The sequence below is a fragment of the Hylobates moloch genome, unplaced genomic scaffold (assembly GCF_009828535.3).
Source record: "Hylobates moloch isolate HMO894 unplaced genomic scaffold, HMol_V3 SCAFFOLD_1, whole genome shotgun sequence".
Lineage (NCBI taxonomy): Eukaryota > Metazoa > Chordata > Mammalia > Primates > Hylobatidae > Hylobates > Hylobates moloch.
Genome location: NW_026652276.1, coordinates 107,650,434 through 107,675,106, shown reverse-complemented (window position 1 = coordinate 107,675,106; position 24,673 = coordinate 107,650,434). Strand labels below are relative to the sequence as shown.

Below are 24,673 nucleotides of genomic sequence, written 5' to 3'. Positions count from 1 at the left end.
GGGATGACTGTTGATCTATTCTTTGACATTCTTTGTAAGATAAGGTTTATTTTATCAGGAATTTCCCTAATTTTATAGTCAGTTCTGTTACAACGCTACATACAGTTTCCTTAAAATCACCATGCTGTTCATAGTGGTACAAATGAAGCCATAAGACTTATGGGAAAAATGGGATTAGGGACCAAAAATTTATCACTGACAGAAAAAAAAAAAAAAACAGGAACCCAGTAAAAACAGTAACTTAGTTTTACACATGCTAAATGGTTAAGAAATAAATAGGCGGGGTGCGGTGGCTCACGCCTGTAATCCCAGCACTTTGGGAGGCCGAGGCGGGCGGATCACCTGAGGTCAGGAGTTCGAGACCAGCCTCAACATGGAGAAACCCCGTCTCTACTAAAAATACAAAATTATCCGGGCATGGTGGCACATGCCTGTAATCCCAGCTACTTAGGAGGCTGAGGCAGGAGAATTGCTTGAACCCGGGAGGGGGAGGTTGAAGTGAGCCGAGATCGTGTCATTGAATTCCAGCCTGAGCAACAAGAGTGAAACTCTATGTCAAAAAAAAGAAAAAAAAAAAAAAAGAAATGCTGCTTAAATATGGCATCTACCTTGTAAAAAGCCTGAAGTTTGCTTATGGGAGCTGACATGAGGAGGGTTGGAGCCGGTGGTTATAGTGGCATGGTGGAAGGACTTGGAAAGAAGGTTGTAACGGCAGATCTGAATGTGCTAGACCCATAGCACACACAGTCAGCTGAGGAAGACAAGGGATGCTTGAGGCTGTATGGTTAGTATATTCCTGTGGGCTCCGGAATGCAACTCAGTTTTCTCCATTCACCTTGTACTTTTTGCAGACAAAATTGCACCTAAGCAAACGTTACATTCACATTAGAACAAACTCACATTTCAAAGCAAGTGTCACAGCAGCTCCTGTTTCTTTGTTGTGTTATTTACTTGATCAGTAAAGCATCTTTTTTGTTCTTATAGTAATTCCAGGCACTGGTATATAAGGCTACATAAATTACACTACCCACTCACTCTCTAGAAACTCTTGGTCTTAAAGATTGGCTTATTTTTGCTAGGAGGAATGAAAATACATGTTAAAGAGACATACTTGGCTGATGTAGCCATTTTCCAAAGTCTCCCCCAGCCAGAGGAATATCTCATAAGTCTGGTTCCTAATTACATTTAGCAGATTCCTCTAAAATCTAAAAGCTGGAGTTTGAATGGTTCTTACTTGTCAGCTAGTATCTAAAAGGTGATTCAGTTAGGAACAGCACAGAGGAGAAACTTGTCTTTCACCTATCAAGTTTCTGATTGAAAAGTAAAATTTCAGCCAGGCACGGTGGCACACGCCTGTAATCCCAACACTTTGGGAGGCCGAGGCGGGTGGATCACCTGAGGTCAGGATTTCAAGACCAGCCTGACCAACATGGAGAAACCCCATCTCTAGTAAAAATACAAAATTAGCCTGGCGTGGTGGTGCATGCCTGTAATCCCAGCTACTCGGGAGGCTGAGGCAGAAGAATAGCTTGAACCCAGGAGGCAGAGGTTGCAGTGAGCTGAGATTGTGCCATTGCACTCCAGCCTGGGCAACAGGAGCAAAACTCCATCTCAAAAAGTGGAATTTCACCTCATATCATTTACATGTGTGTGATTTGATGATGGCTTTAATTGAAAATAGACTAATGCCAATAGAATCATAGACTCTTAGAACTGGAAAGAACCACAGAAATCAGGAAGCCCAAACTTCTCTCTCTTTCAGATGAAGAAACCAAGGCTCTGCGAAGTGAAGTGTTACATGCACAGTCACTTAGCTAGTGGTAAAGCCAGAACTTGAATCCAGTTAATTTTGAAACTATAATATGTTACTTCTCAAAATTGTATCATAGGAGGACATAAAGTCTGTGCATTTAGGAGGAAATCTAAAGTCATATTATTTCAGCTTTTTAGTCTGTTTAGTAAGAGAGTTTCACCAATTCAGTTACTACTGATAATAAGCTTCCCCTTGTTTTATTTTTGTTTCTTTAAGAAATCTGGGCCAGGCACTGTGGCACACACCTGTAATCCCAGCACTTTGGGAGGCTAAGGTGGGCAGATCACATGAGGCCAGGAGTTCGAGACCAACATGGCCAACATCATGAAACCCCATCTCTACCAAGAAATACAAAAATTAGCCGGGCGTGGTGACACGCACCTGTAGTCCAAGCTACTCGGGAGGCTGAGGCAGGAGAATCACTTGAACTTGGGAGGCAGAGGTTGCAGTGAGCCGAGATTGCGCCACTGCACTCCAGCCTGGGTGACAGAGGGACACTCTATCTCAAAAAAAAAGAAAAAAAAAAAAAAAAAAAACTAGTATTACACAAACTCACCAAAGTGGCTATTCCTCAGACTGTGTGCTTTATAAATTCATATGTTTGTTAGGACAGACAGAAAATTTTGTTCTTTGTATCCAAAAAGATTTAAGCATTTGTCGTGCATTGATCTGGGGTTTTGAAGGGGAAACATCCTTGGTTATGTCTGTGGGATTTGTGGTGCCTTCTGGAGGATTAAGATGTCATTGCCTCTAGCCAGGGCATGCTCTCTTTTCCAGTTGGTGGGTCTTATTTTGTTTACATCTGCTTCCTCCCAGCATTGACAGATTTGGAATGTGTACCTGAAGTGCACCTTCGTGCCAGGCCCATAGTTTTGACTGGGGCCCTCGTGACCCATTGGCCATGGTCACTTTGCCTGGGAGCAATCATCATTTCTAGTGTATAGGAACTTGAAGCAAAGAATTTGCTGCATTTTAGAAAAGCAAGAAGGGATGGTTAAAGTGTGGATGGAGGGGTAATCTCCCCCCACCCCCGCCCCAGCCCCTTTTTTGTAAGAGAGGCTATCCAACTCATGTATTTCCAGCCGCCGAGTGTTGGCAAAAGCATTTTCACATTGTTCTCACTTTTCTGACTGAGTCCAAAAAGTTCCTGGGAAACAGGTTTTATTTTTCCTCAGGGGACGTTTGGATTTGAAAACACCAAATTTCAACTGGAATCGTTTGTCCAAGTGTGGTGTTGAAAGTAATGTCTAGATCTGAGTAAATGAGGATCTGAAGAAATACAGCCAACGTCACTCATTAACAATGGGTTTTCCAAGGGTGAGTGACATGAGGCCATTTGTCTGCTGTGAGGTAGATGTGTGCTCCTCTTTTCAGTGGCCCCCTGAGGCCACTAAGGTCACGGGCAAGCACATCCTCGGTTTGGGGCCATTAGCTGAATGCCCTCTGTTTCATCTTGCCTTTTCTAGGCCGCCCTCTCCCGTTCTTTAAGGTCAGGGTTTCAGAATGTCGTTCAGTTCTGCTTTAGTAGGACTAAAAGCCTTCCATGGTGCCTTGACGAGGAGAACATGTAAGGAACAGGCACAATTCACATAAACTCAGTCTGTATTGACTTTGTGAACCCAGGGAACAGTAAGCCAGCCTTCAGTGCCGCCTGGCTGCCGGGCGCATGCCGTTGTCGGACCGATGAGCGAGGCTCCGTGCAGACAGGTGACATATTCGAGGTGGCAAGAGCAGCAAGAGCTTCGAGATCCTGTCATTTTGCCTCCGACAGTGTCTTTGTGTCTTTGTACAGTTGGAGGGCCTGACTGACACGTGAGCCCCCCTTGGCAGTCATCATCTTCAGAATGCTGCTTTCCTTCCACGGGAGGAGCTTGTACCTCTCTCATGTGTACAGGGTGCTTATGTGCTTATGAGCAGGCAAAGGAACAGGGGACGGTTTCTTCCAGATCACCCTTCCAAGTGCTCTGGAGTTGATGTGGCCTGGCCACCTTTTCATCATCACCCCTCCAGTTCCATTGCAGTGATGCATTGCAGGCTGTCTCCAGGAAAATGGTGATTTCAGTATTACATTAATAATTAGCAATTTTTTTTGCAGTTTTAAAAAATTGACTCTTACCCTCTGCATTTTAGAAAAGTCCTTATTATACATTTCTGTATTGTATCATCTCCCAGTTTGATGTGTATGTATCCCGATTGTATTTCACTATCATTACGGAGATTTTTATTGTGTCAAGACAAAACCCTGTTTCTCTCTCCCCAGCCCCACGTACTTTGAGCTTAGTCATTCGGGCATCATTCCTTCCAGCATTCATTGCTCCTCGGTGTTTCATTTCCATTTAATTTTTCTATTTAGTTTTTAGCAGTTCTCGTTGGCTAATTTTAAAAAGATTTGTACTTTGGTTTGCTTATAATGAGTGTTTTAAGTTACCTGCTGACTGCGCAATTGTTTGACTTTGTATCAGGTTTCCAGATTTAAAGCCAGTGTTCTGTTGAAAATTTAAATACTATAGAAGGCCGAAAATACGAATCCTCTGACAGCTCCTCATAACAATTCCCAGGGTAGCAGCTGTTTATATTTTCTTATTTTTTTTTCTTTCTATGCACATAAAAGTATGTTTGTCCTCATAAAGTGTGTTGACTGCTATAGATGGAGCGTGCGGACCACAGGCATATACCTGGAGGCTTTGCCCACCTTTGATTATTAACATTGCTCGCCTTTAACATTATTTGCTTTTGATTGCTCTTTTTGTTATACAAAAATAACCAAGCTATTAGAATCTTTTATGATTTAAAATAGAACATTAGTTTTATTATATATTGAAAATGATTCCTTAAACTTCATAATGGCTTCCAATTATTTCATATTTGCTTGCGTTATATACTATGATTTTATTGCAGTATGATGTCCAATTATGGAAACAACTCCAGAGAGACATGATTTTTCTGGCTTAACATGTAATTGTTTATTATTTTTCTCATTATGATTTTTTTCCTTTTGAATTGCAGTTATAAAGGAACTTGCTTAGATTTTGTAAATTGATTATTATGTGGTTAAAGAAATCAACGATTTATCAAGTGCTCACTCTATGGAAGGCATTGTGTTCAGAATCGAAATAAAGGCAAAGATTGAAAGAAATCACTCCTCAAAAAAGTTGTGTGTATTAAAATATGAAGAGCAGTAAGGTTTTTGTTGTTGTTATTTTGAGACAGAGTCTCACTCTGTCACTCAGGCTGGAGTGCGGTGGCACAATCTCAGCTCACTGCCACTTCTGCCTCCGGGTTCAAGCAATTCTCCTGCCTCAGCCTCCTAAGTAGCTGGGATTACAGGTGGCTGCCACCAGGCTGGGCTGATTTTTGTATTTTTAGTAGAGACGGGGTTTCACCATGTTGGTCAGGCTTATCTTGAACTCCTGACCTCAGGTGATCTGCCCACCTTGGCCTCCCAAAGTGCTGGGATTACAGGAGTGAGCCACCACGCCTGGCCTAGGATTAAGTTTTATTGTCATTCAAGTATGAACATATTTAATCTTGTATAATAAAATATAATTTATTATATAAGAAACATAATGTATTGCTTGCTAATACCAGGGACATTAAGTATAGACTAGAAGTTCATCAGAGCAGGTGGCTAGCAGAGGCTGTGAGACTGGATAGGGGTTAACCGTGAGGCTGAAAGATGGGATTCGAAAGTGCATCTGTGTGGGAAAGGGGAGAGCGCAGGATCTTGGCGCACTGGACGGTGGCTGAAGGAGAGGGAGAGGGCGGCAGGCCTTGATGAGGAGTTGGGAGGGATTCTGTCTGTGATGAGAAGCCACTGGAGAGCTTTAAACCAGCTTTTGTGAACACGGGGAGTAGCAGTGTTGTTGTAAGTAGTGATTATTGTCAGCATGATTGATTTACATTTTAAGAGCTCACTCAGGGTGCTGGCGGACAGTGGATTCTATAACCATTATTTTGTTTTAAATAGCATCACATAAGCAATAATTTACCCATGAGCCACCGGTTAATATTGGAATGAAATCAATGGATGCTGCGATTCTGAGCTTAGATGATGGGGACAGGACAGATTGGGAGTGGAAGGGAGTGGGCGTGATTTTCGTCCTGTTGAGCTGGAGGTAATGGTGGGACAGTCAGGTAGACAAGGCCCTCAGGCAACAAGGCCATTTAGGTTAATGTGTGTAACTTCTTCTTGAAGAAGAAACAAATGAAGGCCATATTACTCTCTGCCTTCTTTTTTGAAAGCATCTCTGAAGATAAAGTTCAGGTGATTGCAGGAAAGCAGAAGTCATTCTGACATACATTTCCCAAGCATCAACTTGGTTGTCTGAGAGCATTTCCCTTCCAGGATTATAATTGTGAGTGGTAAGCAGCACTACTGTATTGGTGACTTACTCCAGCTCTATCCAAGGACAGGTAAAACTTCCCACTATCTCTTTCTAGAGGCTACTTTGTAGCATTTTAGATGTGAAAGGTGACTGCAGCAGAGAGCTCATCTATTTATTATTTATTTTTGAGACGGAGTCTCTGTTGCCCAGGCTAGAATGCAATGGGCAATCTCGGCTCACTGCAACCTCCACCTTCCGGGTACAAGTGATTTTCCTGCCTCAGCCTCCTCAGTAGCTGGGATTACAGGAGCCCACCACCACACCCGGCTTTTTTTTTTTTTTTTTTTTTGTAGTAGAGACGGGGTTTCGCTATATTGGCCAGGCTGGTCTTGAACTCTTGACCTCAGGTGATCAGCCCGCCTCAGCCTCCCCAAGTGCTGGGATTACAGGCGTGAGCCACTGCGCCCAGCCCAGAGAGCTATTTTATTTTATTTTATTTTATTATTTTAATTTAATTTTATTTTATTTGAGACAGTCTCGCTCTCTCGCCCAGGCTGGAGTACAGTGGCATGATCTCAGCTCACTGCAAGCTCTGCCTCCCGGGTTCACGCCATTCTCCTGCCTCAGCCTCCCGAGTAGCTGGGACTACAGGCACCTGCAACCACACCCGGTTAATTTTTTTTTTTTTTTTTTTTTTGTATTTTTAGTAGAGATGGGGTTTCACCGTGGTAGCCAGGATGGTCTCAATCTCCTGACCTCGTGATCCACCCGTCTCGGCCTCCCAAAGTGCTGGGATTACAGGCGTGAGCCACTGCGCCCGGCCCAGAGAGCTCAGTTCTAACAGGCTATTATCACCATCCTCACTGCTTTCTAAACCTCATAGGTATGTAGCTTCAAAGTTTATATTTGAACATTTTATCTTTATTGATGACAAATTAAGGATAATGAAATGAAGTAATGGCAAGCGGTGAAATAAGGGCAAGAGATTTTATTTTCCTACAAAGTATTTATTACATGGATGTTTTATAGAAAATCAGTGTAAAAGTCGATAGACTTATCCTTTAAAAAAAATACATTACTTCAAATATAGGGAACAGCAGAATGCTCTCCATCACCCCCTTTGTAAAAACCTCTTTCAGCTTTGTAGCCACCATGGCTGGGGATAAGTAGATTTATTTCTTCTATTCCTAAAGATTATTACAGATGAAAATCATTTGGTGTGGAGATTCTTCGTTTATAGCTACGTAGGATGTAGCATTTATCAAAATTTCTGCAAATCAAGGAGAATAGTGTTCATGAACCTACCAGTGAGATATTTTAAAAGACCGCGTTCTGGAAAGGTGAAGGAGGATAAAGAAGCAGTGTTCTTCTGAGGGTGCTACCAACATTTGGGACTCTCAGAGGCCCTGTAGCCCAGTCCCCATTCCACTCCATGCGTTAACACCTCGTGGTTCTTTAATGGGCATGCAGCATTCTCTTGAATGCTTCCCCTAAAGGCAGTTTGTTCTCCTGTAAGGCAGCCTAGTCCATTTCACATGGAAATTTTCTTCTGCAATATGCATCCTTTGGTCCTGGTTCTGTCCATGATGCCATTTCCAATCAATCTACTTCCTCTTCAGTGTGAGAACCATCAGGTCCTTGAAGGTGCTCACAGTTGTACTTGGGGCAAGGCTCTGGAACTCCCTTTTCTGCATGGTCCAGTGAATCTGCATAGAGCCATATGGGAACAGTGCCTCAAACAGGAGCTCCCTGTTGCTGGCTTTCATGAATATGTTGTTTTGGGGGTAGCTCCTAATCCGGTGAACGACATCACCGCCTCCCGCCACCCCATCCTGTCCAACCTACACGTCGGTAGAGGACCCACCCTAGGAAGGAATGAAGGAAAGAATTTCCAAGGTTGGGTCTTGGGAAGCGGAGACAGAGAAGGATCGGCAGCCTTATGGACAGCCTCCCTCAGCAGTGAGGCTTGCTGAGGCTCTTTAACCCTCCCAGCAGTGCTGTAGAACAGCTCTCTGCAAACCTGAATGTGCATGGGGTGGGGCGGGGCGGCGCGGGGCGGGGGGTCAGCGAATGTACCGTCCTAACAAGTTCCTGGATGATGCTAGGGTCGCTGGGCCGTGGACCACACTGGGAATAGTGAGGCTGTAGCGTACATCAGAGTCATAGTGTGAGCTGGTAGATCTTTTGGGACCAGAAAGATCAAAACTTACTTAGAAAAAAATGTCAAAGTCCTCTTTTCCCTGTTCCTCCTCCTCTAACTTAAAGAATTAAGGGCTATGTGATAGCCAAAAAGCTACTTTCATAGATTCATTTTAGCAGCATCTCTGGTGCTCACGCATAAGCTAGTCAGGCAGATTGCAGGGTTTGGCAGCACCCAGGTGCCCTGGGCCATAGCAGGTTGCGTGAACAGACTTGAGGAGAAGTTTTGTCTTCTGTCCTCAGGAGTACAGACAGGCATGTCTGAATGCTGACAGAGCAGTCATCGCCAAAGGATAGTAGATATTACCCAAGGCAAAGCCTGCTGCCCGGTGAACTGTTGCCTATAGGACAAGAATGATACTGGGAAAACAGTGATTGCTGTTAGGATATTTGATGAAGCTCTAAAGGAATAGAAGAGCTTCCACCTACACTAGACTCCGAGTGACAGCTGTGTGAACTTGGTGTAAAACTTGACTGAGGTCGCTGAGACTGCTGGTGGAAATTAATCACCCTCCTGCTCTGCAGTGATATTGGCACAAGATGAGCGTAGGGCCAGAGTGGTCCACATGCCTGGGTGTCTGTGGTCCCTCCCCTCCAGAGCAGAATGAAACAGTCACTGCCATAAGATATCACAGACACTTCTTTCTACTAGGGTAACTTGGAGCCTTTCTTTGGCTACCTGGACCCTGATGGGAGGGTAATCTGGAGGAGTAGGAAGTGGGCACAGGGATATTGCATGGTACAAGTGACTCTTGGGTGCGGAGAGTATGCGTCTGTAGGGCCAGAGCTAAGAAAAAGCCTGGGATAAACTCGACAGATGGAAATTCTTTTTTTTTTTTTTAAACAGGGTCTCACTCTGTTTTCCATGCTGGAGTGCAGTGGCACGATTACAGCTCACTGCAGCCTCTACCTCCTGGGGTCAGGTGTTCCTCCCACCTCAGCCTCCTGAGTAGCTGGGACTACAGGCACATGCCACCACACCCGGATAACTTTTGTATTTTTCTGTAGAGACAGGGTTTTGCCATGTTGCCTAGGCTGGTCTCAAACTCCTGGGCTCAAGTGATCACCCACTTTGACCTCCCAAAGTGCTGGGATTACAGGCGTGAGCCACCACTCATGTCCAACAGATGGAAATTCCTACTTTGCCTCTTGGCATGCATACCCAGCCTCTTTTCTAAATGGGTCTCAGTGATTGTCCAATGTGTGCCCCAAATCAGATGAAATACAATCCTCAGGTGCAAAGCAGGAAGGTGGTAGATGACGGACAGTATGTAAGTCGGCCTTTGCTGCTAGTGGCTTTACATCATCCCTGAGAAAATCATCTTTGGTGAAGTCTTAAGTGTTGAAACTCGAAACTAGGGCTTATCCTAGACCCAACCATTGGCCAACCTTAATGGGCACACTGACTTTTTAAGAGTATGAAAGTTATTAGCTAAATGCCCTGTTCCCTAGCCCCATTATATCACAGACACGTTGATGTCTCTGTTGTCAAAATACAAAAACAAAAGAAATGTGCAAATCACCCCAAAATTGTTGATGACATTAACAGGTGAAATGACAGGAGCACATTACAACACAGAATGTGTGCTTCAGATGGTGACCAGGGCTGGATTAGCCTCATGGTTATGGCCCATTTGGGGTGTGGACATCAGCTTCTCTGATGAAGGTGTTAGGGTTAGCAGAGGGCAGCAGTAGGAAGGAAGGTGTCAGATCTATAATGCACCCCATCTGTGAGCCTCGCGGCTTTGGCCTTCCTCACGATATTTAGTATCGGAAATACTGGAAGCAGGGCTGCCTGTATCCTTATTTTATTCGCCTTAATGTGAAAAGCAGGATGATTAGATACTGGGAAAACTATCTTTTTTTTTTTTTTTTTTTACGCCAAACATCTAAAATTATTCCTGTTCAGTGCCTTGAGAACATTTCCAAAATAAGCTAACATTTTCCCCATTGTCTTCCAGCCTAAGGAATGTGTGCTGTGGCTTTTAGGTCAATGATAGCCTTGTCCTTCAATTTCATCTTTACTCAGAGTAGGTGTGCTGTGTGGTGCAAATCCATACATGTTTGGTTGAAAATCCTTCTAGAACCTTGCCTTGTTAGGACCTCCTACACCTGTGTCACAGACACAGAAGTACCGTGTTTTGAGTATTGAGCATACATTAGTTTTTTGAGACAGAATCTTGCTCTGTTGCCAAGGCTGGAGTGCAGTGGCATGATCTTGGCTCACTGCAACCTCCGCCTCCTGGGGTCAAGTGATTCTCCCTCAGCCTCCTGAGTAGCTGGGATTGCAGCCGCGTGACACCATGCCCACCTAATTTTTTTTTTTTTTAGTAGAGACAGTTTCACCATGTTGGCCAGGGTGGTCTTGAACTCTGGACCTCAAGTGATCCACTGGCCTTGGCCTCCCAAAATTCTGGCATTACAGGTGTAAGCTGCCTGGCCTGCATACACTGTTTTTAAGGGCGGCTGTGCTTGGGTTTGTGCATATGTGCATAGTACATAGTGTCATGTGAGCACTTAGTTAACAGCCAGGCAGAGGTGGACAGGCCAGGACAGCTAAGAATCGCGGAAGGAGTCTGGGGGTAGCAGGAAGGCTGCACTGGGAATGGAAAGCAAGCAGGAGGTGATCTAATCCAAAGGAAGCAGCTAATAAATATTGAGGCTGGCAGGAGGATACGAGCAAACAAACAAACAAAAAGTGGGACCATGTCTTTAAAAGCTTTCTCTGAAACCGATATTTGGAGTTTTTCTGTGTTCTTGGAAGTGACTGGAGATTGCATCCTTCATACCTTATTTCTCCTGTCAGGTCTCCGCATATCCCGTCACAGGATTCAGTTGATGTTGGCCTAAGACCCTTGGGGTCGGTGCAGTGGGAACGTGTTAATAGATATAAATGCCTTACCATTGATAACTCAGAATAAGATATAGGATATCATCATTAAGTCTGATTATCTAAGCTTATCTGTGAGCCTTACAGATAACAAAAACGAAAGATCAGGCCACAGGTTCTTTGACTACCATTTCCCTATTTTTTTCATTTGTCCTGAACAGGGCCTCACACAAAGATTGGCATGTGAGGCAGGGTAATACAAATGAGTTTTTCCCCCGTATGAAGTGACAATCATATGGATTATATGTGACCTTGACATTGTTGAGTTTCCAAAGACTTCTTAAGGATGCCATTCCCACCCCCAATAGATCACAACCTATTTCTCTCATTCTAATGTTGGTCATTTGATTACATAGTCCTTTGTGGCTCTGTTTGCTTGAGACTGCAAAATAAACAAAATGTTTGCAAGTCCAGGTTGACCCTAAAAGCTCTTCATTCTGTAGGCCAAAGCCATGATTCAGAGAATCTGTGGTCTCCACAGTCAAGATTGTGGTTGATACACCCCCCTTGAAGGCAGATGTTTTGGTTTTAAGGCATCAGGAATGTGGGCATATGCATCAGGATCGATGTGTTTTGGTGTGGGGTTTAGGAGCAATAAACTTGAAACAAGTTTAAGTACACTCAACTGCGGTGTGTTGCTTTTCCTTTAATCCCTAGCAGTTTAACCCCTATCAGGGTTAATCTGCTCAACTAGATGTAGCCAAACTAGCTTCTCTGATAACAGCAGCCTCTAATCCACTGGACTCCACACAGCTCTCCCAGTGGGCTGCTGGTGTTTTGGCAGATGCAATGGCTATTTTTTCCTATTTAGGGTTTCGCTTTTAATAGGAACCCTGAAGGCCCTCAGAGGTTTGTGATACAGACCACAGCTCAGCCTCCCAGATGGTAATTAATGTTTACACAACATGACAAGCACAAAATAGAATCTCTTCGAGCCCTGCCAAGCACCCATCATTCCCCTGATCTTCCACTCTTGCAGTGTTTGAAAATTAATTTGCCTTGAACAAACAGTGGGTTTTCCTCAATTTATTTGTACAGTTTCAGTGACCGAGAAGAAGAGCTGCAAGACTGAATGTCATCCTTCCATTCGTTCAAGTAATTGAATCTTCTAATGGAACAAACTGGTCTCTGCTTAATGATTTGAAGAAAAGAGGGAGAGGAGGAAAATAAAGTGAAGTGTATGTTAGAGAAAGTGGACATTTTTCTGCAAAACATCACTGAATGTAGAATTTTGGAGATACAATCAAAACTTGGCAGGGGGAATTTAAAGTATTGCTAAATTAACTCAGTAGTGCAATTGGGGTTTTAATACATATATACAATACGCAGTCTTTGCTTAAAAAGAGATTTTGTTTGAGGCAACAGAATAGACAGGTGAAGGTGATTAAATAATGGCCGGGCATGGTGGCTCACGCCTGTAATCCCAGCACTTTGGGAGGCCGAGGTGGGTGGATCACGAGGTCAGGAGATCGAGACCATCCTGGTTAACACAGTGAAACCCCGTCTCTACTAAAAATACAAAAAAATTCGCCGGGCGTCGTGGCGGGCGCCTGTAGTCCCAGCTACTCGGAGAGGCTGAGGCAGGAGAATGGCATGAACCCGGGAGGCAGAGCTTGCAGTGAGCTGAGATCACGCCACTGCACTCCAGCCTGGGTGACAGAGCGAGATGCCGTCTCAAAATAAAATAATAATGAACATTGATTGGGCAAGGTGGCTCACACCTGTAATCCCAGCACTTTGAGAGGCCTAGGCGGGAGGATTGCTTGAGCCTAGAAGTTCAAGACCAGCCTGTGCAACATGGTGAGACCTCATTTCTACAAAATATAAACAATTAGCCAGCATGGTGGCGCATGCCTCAGCCTCCCAGCTACTTGGAGACTAAGGTGGGAGGATCATTTGAGTCCAGGGAGTCGAGGCTGCAGTCTGCTGTGATTGCACCACTGCATCCCAGCCTGGGCAACAGAGTGAGACTGTGTCCAAAAAAATAAAATAGACATTGCTACCAGCTTGAGGTAATTTGCCTGTTGATTCACAGAAATTTGATGTTTCCATATGTCTCTGGGATTCCCAATGTTTGAACATTTCAGTCCCTTATTAATGTTCGCACTTTAAAGTCTGGGTTACTTTTCTTATTTGACTGTGATCTGTAGTCTTTCTGTGTGGTGTGCTCTTTGTGGCTTTGTCATTTGGACAGTAGCAAGAGAGGCTAACTAGAAGATGGAATAATAAAAATAGGACATGTCTATTTCTAAGTCATAAGGATTAGACATTCAAAAAGATACGGATGGATGGATGATGCATGGATGGATGGATGTTCTAGGGGCTAGTGCCCCCCACATAGTTTTCTTGATGCCTTTGGAAGCTCCTTCAGGTTTGCTGCGGTAATGACCTTGTAGTTAGTTAAGTCCTGTTAGGAGACTTCGTAACAGATTATGAAGATGTGAAGACCAGAAGTGCAGAAGCTGTACTTTGGGAGAGTTGTTTTTTTGTGTATTTTTGTTTTTGTTTTGTACTCCTCCTCCTCCTCCATCAGTATTCACCATTTCCTTTCTGTCCAAATAATACCCAGTTAGAACCAGTTAGAAATTCTGAAGAATAGGTGGAAGGTTTAATATGCACCATGTCCTGGTGTGTGCCTGTAGTCCCATCTCCTCAGGAGACTGAGTGGGGGAGGATCACTGCACCATGTGAGTTTGAGGCTGCAGTGGGCTATGATCACTCCAGCCTGGGCGACAGAGCGAGACCCTTTTAACTTTTTTTTTTTTTAAACACATGCACCATATTTTTAAAAATTAAAACCATGCCCCATACAGAGAGTCAAATTTTATCTTTCCTCTTGGTGAAGAGATTTTTTAAAAATCTATTCAATAGTCCAGGCACAGTGGCTCACGCCTATAATCCCAGCACTTTGGGAGGCCAAGGGGGTGGATCACTTGAGGTCAGGAGTTCGAGACCAGCCTGGCCAACATGGTGAAACCCCATCTGTACTAAAAACACAAAAATTAGCTGGGCATGATGGCAGGCCCCTGTGATCCCAGCTGCTCGAAAGGTTGTCAGGAGAATCGCTTGAACCTGGGAGGTGAGGCGGAGGCTGCAGTGAGCCAAGATTATGCCACTGCACTCCACCCTGGGCGACAGAGTGAGACTCCATTTCAAAAAAAAATTCAGTAGGTGAGGCAATTTAAAAAGACTTGAACGATCACTTTCTCGGTTGGCTTATTTTAATGGTAGAGGCGTATTGTCCACGAAAAGAGTTCATTTTAAAATATAGTGTCTCTTTTTTTCTTTAACAATAGTAATGCTATTATTTACTTTAATAAAAATTTAATAAGTATACCTTATACTAATTACAGTGAATAATATTTACCACTGTTATTTAATAACTATATATAATTATTTGCTTTGTTTAATAACAAAGTAAATAAACATTGACTTTAATTTTTATATTGTGCTTTTCTTAACTTTCCAAATTTTCTATAATATTCATTTGTTTTGCACTTTTCCTCCTCCCCCTCCTCCATTTGGAAAGTTAAAAGCGCAATATAAGAATTAAAGTCAATGTTTATTTCTGAATGATAGGGCTGCAATTAATGTTTATCTTTCCAGTCTTTTTTCTGTGCATACTTGTATACATTTACACATATAATTTTCACTACTGAGATCACACTGATAATAGTGCACTTCAATAGCAATGTTGTCATGAGATATTTTCTGTGACATTAAATACTTCACAATAGTTTTGGGAACATTGATTGATTACTTACTTATTATGTGCTGTGCATTGTGGAAAGCACTTTACATGGCCTAATTTATTTCCACAACCACCCTAGGAGGTTGTTACTGCATTTGTGCCGTAAGTCACTGGACTTCTAGAAGTGTAGGAATTCACCAGAATATACCAAATCTCAACCCTACCAGACCCAGTGTAATATAAGAAATATTTTATAGCACACTCATTTTTTACTTTCTGGAATGAAATATATACTTAATGTACCCACTATATACATCATTTAAAAGTATATATAAAGCCCTAATAAAATATAAAGGAGAAATAAGTGGAAACCAAGTCATTTATAATAACATACATTTAAGTATGTAAATGCTTATTTATATTAGAAGACAATGTTTGACTTTATATCTAGAATGATATCTAAATACTTCTACTACAAATGCAGACTCACACAAATACGTGGTCATGGAGATTCAGATACCAGGAGCAGCCTTACCATTGTGTCATGATTTTCCCAAATAGCCATCAACCCTTGGATATGACCCAGATATAACAAAGTACAGTCCCCGCATTCCTGGAAAAATCAGTGTATATTAAAACCATGCAAAAAATACTTTGTGTTTATATACAAAAACAGAGGTGGTAGGTTCTAGGGTTTTCAGCTGCACAAATGTTGGGTGGGATTTAGGAAGTGCATTGAGATGGCGCCATGTGAGGTTGCTGCTCACTTTGCAGTAAATCAGACATCCCTAAGAGCCACCAATGACCTGCAGTCATAGTGATAGCCACACACTCCCACAAATTCCCATCTCTTCCCATAGGGAGTAGTATCCTCCAATGAGAACTATCTATTACGTGACTGACTTAGTTCGCATTGTTTTGCACTGAAAAACACTTTTTAAAAAGCAGTTTTTGAGGGGAAGCCATTTCTGGAGGTTTACAAGCCCTGTAATTTTCTTGTTAGGTTCATTCCCAGGTGTTATGGTTTTTGTTATTATGAAGAGGATCCTTTCTAAACTTCATTTTCTGACTTGCTGGTGTATAGAAAAGCTGAGGTTGGTTGTGGCTTTTCTTTATTTGGATATCTCATTGCACTCCCTTATTAGTTCTAATATTTTCTCAGCTGGTTGCCTCTGTTTTCCAGCTAGGTAATTATATTTTTTGTAAACAGTTTTTCCTCTTTCTTTTCTTGTATAATATTTGCTGTTGGTTTTCAATTTAGATGACAGGAATAATTTGTTTCTTGAAGGTTTGGTCAACATTGTCTGTGACACAGATAACTTTTGGAGGGGAGGTGAAGGTTTGGATTACTGAGTTCTTTTTCCTTTTATTTTGATGATCTGGTTGGGTTTTTAAGTCAATTTTAGCAGTTTATGTTTTTTCATAAAATCCATTTTATTTTCGAATTTATTACACATTCACAGATTACATTTTCTTATTTTTTATGCATACATACACATACACACCCCAGTTCCCTGTCTATCCACTTCTCACTCCTCCCAAGCCCCCAAACAGGTAGTCACTGTTACTGGTTTCTTGTTGAGTATTCTTCCACGGCTTCTTTTTTTTTTTTTTGGAAACAGGGTCTTGCTCTGTCACTCAGGCTTGAGTGTAAGTAGTGCAGTCTCAGCTCACGGCAACCTCTGCTGCCCGGGTTCAAGCGATTCTCCTGCCTCAGTTTCCCAAGTAGCTGGGATCACAGGCGGACACCACCACACCTGGCTGATTTTTGTATTTTTAGTAGAGATGGAGTTTCACCATGTTGGCCAGGCTGGTATTGAACTTCTGACCTGAAGTGATCCACCTGCCTCAGCCTCCCAAAGTGCTAGGATTACAGGCTGCGCCCGGCCACACAGCTTCTTTGTACGTAAAATAAAATGAATATATATATTATTTCCCTCCGTTTTCCACAAAAGATAGTAAATGCTATACGTTGTACATTCGGCATTCCTTTTTACAGCTGCAAGGTGTTCCAGTGTGTGGATCTGCAAATGTGTGTAACCAGTCTCCTAATGGTTACATTTGGGTGGCTTCCAAACTTGGTATTCAAACCATGGTACTGTTTCATCGTGTCTGTAGACTAAATCCTTAACACACCACACCAAGGGAACTCCATTTGTTATTTTGCTAAATGTTGCCAAATTGTCCTCCACAGAGGTTGTAGAGTTTGCATTCTACTAGTAAAGTACAAAAAAAGGGCCCATTTTCCCCAGGCAACTTGTATCAAACCTGTATCAAAATCAGACCAATTTTTCCTAATCTCTTAAAGTTTGTTTATTGAGGTACAATTTATATGCAGTAAACTCACCCTTTTTACCGTAAAGTACACAGTGTAATTTGAATTTGCATGTCTTTTAGTATAAGCATGATGAACTATTTTTATAATCACAGGAAGAGAGATTTTTAAACCCCAAAATGTAACGAATACAACATGTAAATAAGACTACTCAATTTGTACATTCTTATTTCTTTCAAATTCAGCAAATTTCATTCTTTCCTTTATCCTTTGGCAAATTCAGAGTATGCAGTGCAATACCAACTGATTTCTTAAAATGTGTTCCTGCCAATTTTGGAGAAGTACAGTAAGACAAATTGACTGTCAAGATGGAAAAGCTTAACTGGGAAGACACATTTATTGAATAATTGAAAGGAAGAGGAAATGCATTACCAATTAGCCACAAAAATGCCTGACACCTAACCTGTGCCCCAGGAGACTCTTGTAAATGGGGAGTCATAAAACTGTTTCGGCCCCCAAAGTTCTTACCAGCTCGAACTCATCACAGCTTTGTTTATAGGTTGCAGTACTAGAGCAACGATGGACTGATTGCTTTCAGGGCTGGCTGAAGTGCAGTGTTCCAGCAACTCTTTGTAGCTTTACTGACCCTCTACACTTTCAGTCTGATGTACTTAAATATTTTAACTGAATCCTGGATTTATCATTACCTGTTTTGCTTTGAGACTTTTGCTTTTTAGGAGGCAGCATAGTATAGATTGCAGAAAAGGCAGTTGGTGTTGGCAGAGTTGGGACTGGAACTCAAGCCCTTCTGGTTTACAAAACAAGGACGTGACTTCCAGCAAGCAAGTTCCTTCACTTCTCTGGGCATATTCCCTATCTGGTCAGAGGGTGTTAGATTAGCTCCTGCTACTCAAAATGTGATCCTCGCATCAGCAACCTCAGCCTTACCTAGAAGATCCTCAGAAAGGCAGAATCTAGAGCCGCATCCCAGAGCTGTGGAATCTGGATGGGAATTCTAATCAGATGTTCAGGTGATTTGAACATGCATTAAAGTTAAAGGAGTGCCGTACAGATTTGCAGGGTTCCCTGGAGAGGTTTGGGTCTTCCCTTCATCTCTGGTAGCTTGTTGGAGGTGGTGCTGACGGCCACAGCCTTGGCAGCACTCCTCATGTTCTAGCTGTGGTTGGGTTGACATTGAGACAGTGAGGCAACAGAGTAGACAAGAAAGTCAATTCCAGTGGCCTTTCCAGGGCCTTGGGAAGCGAGCCCACGCCTGTAAGATGCCATCTGCAAGCTTGGCTGTGTTGTCCAAATTCTTGAGGCTCATTCAAGAACAAGGAGGTAAACAGAGTCAAGCTAGATATCTGTAGTACTTCCTTATGTGTCTCTGATGTGCCTCCTTACCGGCATAAGTAAGTGTGAATGATATCCTTTGAGTGGTGTCCTTTGGAAAAGGAAGCTTTCTTTCATTTGAGGGAGAAACTTTGGACAGCGATTTTTGGAGGGAATTCGAATGTATACTTACCAACATAGAAAGTATTTATTGATGTCTTCACCAGCCCAGTCTGGAGAAAACAGAGTAATACAAAAAGATTTTTTTTTTTTTTGAGACAGAGTCTCGCACTGTCGCCCAGGCTGGAGTACAGTGGTGCGATCTCGGCTCACTGCAACCTCTGCCTCCCAGGTTCACACCATTCTCCTGCCTCAGCCTCCCGAGTAGCTGGGACTACAGGCACCTGCCACCACACCCGGCTAATTTTTTTTATTTTTAGTAGAGGCGGGGTTTCACCATGTTAGCCAGGATGGTTTCGATCTCCTGACCTCGTGATCCACCCACCTCGGTCTCCCAAAGTGCTGGGATTACAGGCGTGAGCTACCGCGCCCGGCCTACAAAAAGATTTTTAAAAAGTGTTTCTGCCATTGTACCAAGCATAAAAATCCTAAATTAGATGTCAGCGTGAGAAGAGTCCTGCTCATGTACCTAGAACTTCTCGTTGGGTGAAACCCCTCCTGTGTTTTGTGCTGTTAGGATTTCCGGGCTGTTCTTACTTTCTGTCCCAGACCTGACTCACAGGCCTGGATCGTGCCTATGAAGCATGTGATTTTTCAGTGCCTTTGATAATAGCTTGCTGTGGGAAAATCCTGTGAAAGAAAAATGTGGGAAATTTTATGAAGACACATGGAGAGACACAGAGCCGGATCCCTAACTGTGACATCTCTGGGCCTTCCTTCCTCATTGGATCCAGGAGCTTTGCTAGCTGGATGGGAACCTATCCACAGCAAGGGCTTGGGGTGCCCCTTCAGCCCTGAAGTTAGAAACGAAGGTTTTGAGAAGCCTTTCAATTTCAGCTTTATCCTAAGCAAAAATCTTCCCAGAAAGGTTGATAAGACAGCACTGGACAGAAATGTGCATCAGAAGTCCAGAGTTACTTTTCATCAGCGCTTTGCCAAGTGCTCGGTCTTTTCATACCTCTGAAGCATGTGAAGAAGGCAGCTTTTTTCCCATCTCGTTGGTGTTATTGTTCCAGGCTGTTTGGAGAGACTTGAAGATAGCCAAGTTCCTGTTAGCCAAAAATGTGCTTTCTTTATAAACCCAAGTTTTGTTTTTGCTTTTGTGCATGTTATCAGTTTGATCTGTGTTACCAAAAGAACATTGAAAATAATGAATTGCTTTGATGAGAATTCCAAGGAATAATGGCAAACAAGTGTGTATATACAACAGTACGTAAACAGAAATATGTAAGCCGGGCACAGTGGCAGGCACCTCTAATCCTGGCTACCCAGGAGGCTGAGGCAGGAGGACCACTTGAGCCCAAGAGTTGGAGCTATAGTGTACTGTGATTACACCTGTGAATATCAAGTACAATCCAGCCTAAAGAACCTGGGGAGACCCCACCTCTAAAATAAAAAAACAGACAGAAAACCCCAGAAATACATAGAACCAACAAGAATACCACATACTTTTCCCGTTTGATACAATGAGGTAAGAGGAGAAAGTTAACGCCCAGGGCAGTTCATTTAAGAATGCCTGAAAAACACCTTCATTTCAAAGGATGTTGTCATGTATTCTTTTTCTCTTTTGAAATTGTGTAGTAATAAAAGGATGCATCTTTTCAGCACAAAAATGTGGGAAGGATAATTTTCCCCCAGTTGTATACAAAAGTACTTACTCCCAAATGGGGCCATACTTTTCTATTGAGTGCCCTATTGGTCTTTCATTATTCTGGTTTGAGATTTTTATGGAGTTTGGCTTATGGGGTAATCAAGCCATTCTACTAAATGTGGCCCTTAGATCTTTTGACCTTTGGAGGAAGTACATCTTTTACATCCATACAGGAGCAGCTATTTTCTGTATTTCTTTCACGATTGTAGAATTACACTTAAATTTAATATCCAAGCTTAGTCTCAGTGTCCAGCACCCCTTTAACTTAGTTGAGTGGGGACCCCCATGTGGTCCAAGGGGACTTTCTTAAAAGCTCTAGCAAGTGTAGTTGACCGGAAACTTTATTTCAGTTCCCGTTTGCACCTTTGATCTCAGAAGTTGCTGGGATCAGGTGACAGGCATTAAGAGACCTGCCTTTTGACTTGGAAGTTGAGCACTTGCTAAACAAAAAATTATCTGTAAATGTCAAGTGTGTCCCTTTGGTCAAAATGGAAAGTGGGGAGGAAGGGAAGGCCAAGAAAAAACATCCGTGTGATGTTAAATAATGTTTGACTCATTTGCTATTGAAAACACTTCTCTTTTGTATGTTCAACAAATGTATTTGTTTTAAAAGGGAAAAATCAACTTGTCAACTATTGTTTCTTAATTGTGATGCCATAAAAGACTTTCTGGAGATTAAGGAAAACATTCATTTTCAGAATGTAGTCTAGGCTGCTGTTTTTTCTTATATAGAGACGGAGTTTCGCTACGTTGCCCAGGGTGCTCTTGAACTCCTGAGCTCAAGCGATCCTTCTGCCTCAGCCTCCCGAGTAGCTTGGACTGTAGCACACGCCACCACACCTGGCTAATTTTTTTTTTTTTTTTAGAGTCAGGGTCTTGCCATATTGCCCAGGCTGGTCTCAAACTCCTGGGCTCAAGCAATCCTTCCAACTCGGCCTCTCAAAGTGTTGGGATTACAGGTGTGAGCCCCTATGCCTGGCAGTAGGCTGCTTTCTTGAATGCAGTCTCCTCTGGCCGGTTGGCCTTTCTCTCCCCTCCCACACCCCCAGGGTCATTGCTCCCCATGGGCAAAGGCTGTTCCTGCATGTTTCTCTGTCCACCATTGACCCCATTTGCTGTGGGCGCATACCCCCGCAGGAGGTGGAGACAAGGACCCAAGCCAGGAGGGTTGGTGCCAGGTCCTGTAGCTGGAGCTGTGTGATAGCCTTGGAGTTTGCTTTCCCTCCTTACCCCACACTCACATGTCGTTGCCTGTGGTTTTGTCTTTGCTCTCTCCCATGCAGATCCGGAATTAGGTGTTGGCACGCTACCAGAACATGACAGCCAGGATGCAGGGCCGATTGTCCCCAAGATATCGGGTCTAGAGAGAAGCCAGGAGAAGAGCCAGGACTGTTGCAAAGAGCCAATCTTTGAGCCTGTAGTGCTTAAAGACCCCTGCCCTCAGGTCGCACAGCCAATACCCCAGCCCCAGACGGAGCCCCAACTCCGAGCTCCTTCTCCGGACCCTGACTTGGTGCAGCGCACAGAGGCCCCACCTCAACCCCCACCTCCAAGTACACAGCCACCGCAGGGCCCTCCTGAGGCCCAGCTCCAGCCTGCCCCGCAGCCTCAGGTGCAGAGGCTACCCAGGCCACAGTCCCCCACCCAGCTGCTCCATCAGAACCTCCCACCTGTGCAGGCCCACCCCTCTGCTCATTGTCAGCCTACAACAGTAGGCTCCCAGCCATTGTCAGCCTACAACAGCAGTAGCTTAAGCCTCAACAGTTTAAGGTGAGTGGCCTGCTCTTCTTTGGCCTGACTTTTGCCCTCTCCCTGGGGATCAGGCGGGTGGGAATCGGGGAGGGATCCCTAGGGAGACTGAGGTTTCCTTGTTGGAAACATCATCCTTTTCTCTGAGACTAGAGACAGGGAATGGGGCTGTTGGGTGAGACTCGGGTCTCTTGGGAAAGGACAGGTTGGGATGGGTGGGTGGTGAGGACATTGTAAACAAGTAAAATATTTATGGGCACTCAGAATGGAGGCGGAAGGAGAGGAAGGCTTGGAAAGCCCTGGGCCAGGGAGACCCAGCAGCAGAGGGAGGCAGGGAATCGAAGCCTGGGGGCATGTCAGAGGCCACACAGTGTGAGCAGATCCTCTCAAGGGAGGCTCTTTGTCTCTGACGGAAGAAGTGTTAAAGAAAACTCGTCTCCCTGCAGCCCCAAAGGCAGGAAGATTGAGACCCAGTGAGTATTCCAGTTTAAGGATTTTTTTTTTTTCCATTCTGATTTACTTCCTCCTATGTGGGTCAGAGAAGTAGGGAAGAAACAAAAGCTGCATTTAGAGAATGTGAGAAATTTCTGTATGGAAATCCAGGCTCTCCTCTGTCTTGTTTTTGCCAAGTTACAAAGAAACGTCTAAAAAGCAGCACAGAGGAACACAGCAAAGAAAAGAGAGGCAGAAACCCAGTGTGCAGCACCAAGTAGAGCCAAGCCTTGGTGCCCCGGGGCTATAATTCTAACCCGGCACAGCTCCTGAGGCTGTGTGTCTTTGTTAATGTTTTCCTTTTGAAAACCTGGTGGCTTTGGTGGTTCTGTGCCTTGCTTTTTCCTAAAAGGGGAAAGCACAGTCTTTGGGAGGCAGGTTTCTTCCTTCCCCAAGGAGCCAGGCACGGCTTCTGCCCCCTCGGCCGTTTCTGTGGCCTCCAGACCATAAAGTGATGTGAGAACGCAGGCACCTGGGTTTCACCTGTTCTTTGTGTGTCTTCATTTAAGAGGTAACAAGACAGATGCGGGGAGCTCAGATCATCACTTTTTTTTTATTCCTTTTTGTTAACTGTTGCTTTATAGGAGATGTAGCTAGTGGAGGATGGAAGGTGGGGATTTTCTAGGGGCAGAGATGAGAATCTGGCCACAGGAGCAAGAGAGGCCCTGAGGTTTAGGCAGAATGAGCTGTCTTGACACCAAGATGCCCCACAGCCCTGAAGCAGCAGTTTCAGTTTTCTCTGTCTGCAGTAGCGATGGGAAAGTTTGCAGGAGTTGTGATTTCAGAAAGTGTGTGTGTACAGGGTGGATCTGTAAAGAGGAAGGGGCAAGAGAGACTGTGGTGAGGGTTTAGGGGAAGGAGGTAGGATTCTTTTAAAGAGAATACATTGCTTACCTTCTTTTATTTTTTCTTTTCTTTTTTTCTTGCCCCGATAGCAGCAGCAGAAGCAGCACTCCAGCGAAGACTCAGCCCGCCCCTCCTCACATCTCCCACCACCCCTCTGCCTCCCCATTCCCCCTCTCCCTGCCCAACCACAGCCCCCTGCACAGCTTCACACCCACCCTCCAGCCCCCCACACACTCACATCACCCCAATATGTTTGCCCCTCCCACTGCTCTGCCTCCTCCACCACCACTGACATCAGGAAGTCTGCAGGTGGCCGGACACCCGGCCGGGAGCACTTACTCAGGTAGGACGGAGAGGCCTGTGTGCTCGTGACCCGGACCCCCACCACCCCTCACTGTGACCTCACCCTACCCATGTTGTCCCGATAGCAAGGTTGCATTTGCCTACAATTTTTTCCTTCCTCAAAGGCTCTCTGGCCTGAGGTCCAGCAAAAATACCTGTCAGCACCCATACTAAGCTAGCTCAACCCCTGTGAATCAGACACTGCCCGAAGAGAGTGGGTTTGTTTGGAGTTAGGAGGCATTTCCAGCTAAATTCAGCCACTGAGTGGTCAGACCCAGGTAGTATGTCCCGTGTCGTCTGGGCTCCCCTGAGGGTGATGGAAGCGTCCCCAAGCCCATGTCTGTCTCGCTCCAGGATCTTAGATTGTGTCCTGGTTTAAGAGGTTTCTTTCACTGGGCAGGGCAGGGCCTTCTCCTGTCTCCTTGGGAGGAGATGACACACTCTTTGTGACAATATATCCCAGAATTTTAAGGGCAGAACTCGTGTTAGACACAGGGTCCTTGTCTTCTCACATGTGTTAATGAAGTCAAGTGTCCCAGTTTTGGTCCAGTGTAGCCATGTTATGCCGCTAATACAGAGAGCCATATAGCAGTAACTGACACTGGAAGAGGACATGCGAGCCCTGCCATGTGAACAGCTGACATTTATTAGTGTGCTGTCACGTTCCCGAGCACTTAAATGTGCAAATTGCTTTAACCCTCAAAAATCAAACCCATGAGTTAGTCAATATTATTGTCCCCCTCTTGGAGATGGGAAAACTGGCCCTAAGATGGGTTATTCGCCATGCCCAGGGTCACTCGGCCAGTGGTGACAGCTGGAAATCGGACTCTGGCGTTTGGCCTGGAGTTTGTTCCCCAAATTGATAGACTGCCTGTCCCCGAAAGCTGG

The 24,673-nt window shown here is 44.1% G+C and overlaps 1 protein-coding gene across 2 annotated transcripts in view; it reads left to right on the top strand.

Moving 5' to 3' along the window:
* Positions 1 to 24,673, top strand: part of AUTS2 (activator of transcription and developmental regulator AUTS2) — a 1,229,496-nt gene that overhangs the window by 1,177,901 nt on the left and 26,922 nt on the right. For both annotated transcript variants that reach the window (XM_032757630.2, XM_032757612.2), the window contains exons 7-8: positions 21,640 to 22,126; positions 23,533 to 23,786. In XM_032757630.2, coding sequence (XP_032613521.1) covers positions 21,640 to 22,126; positions 23,533 to 23,786 — 741 coding nt within the window. The remainder of the gene's footprint in view (positions 1 to 21,639; positions 22,127 to 23,532; positions 23,787 to 24,673) is intronic.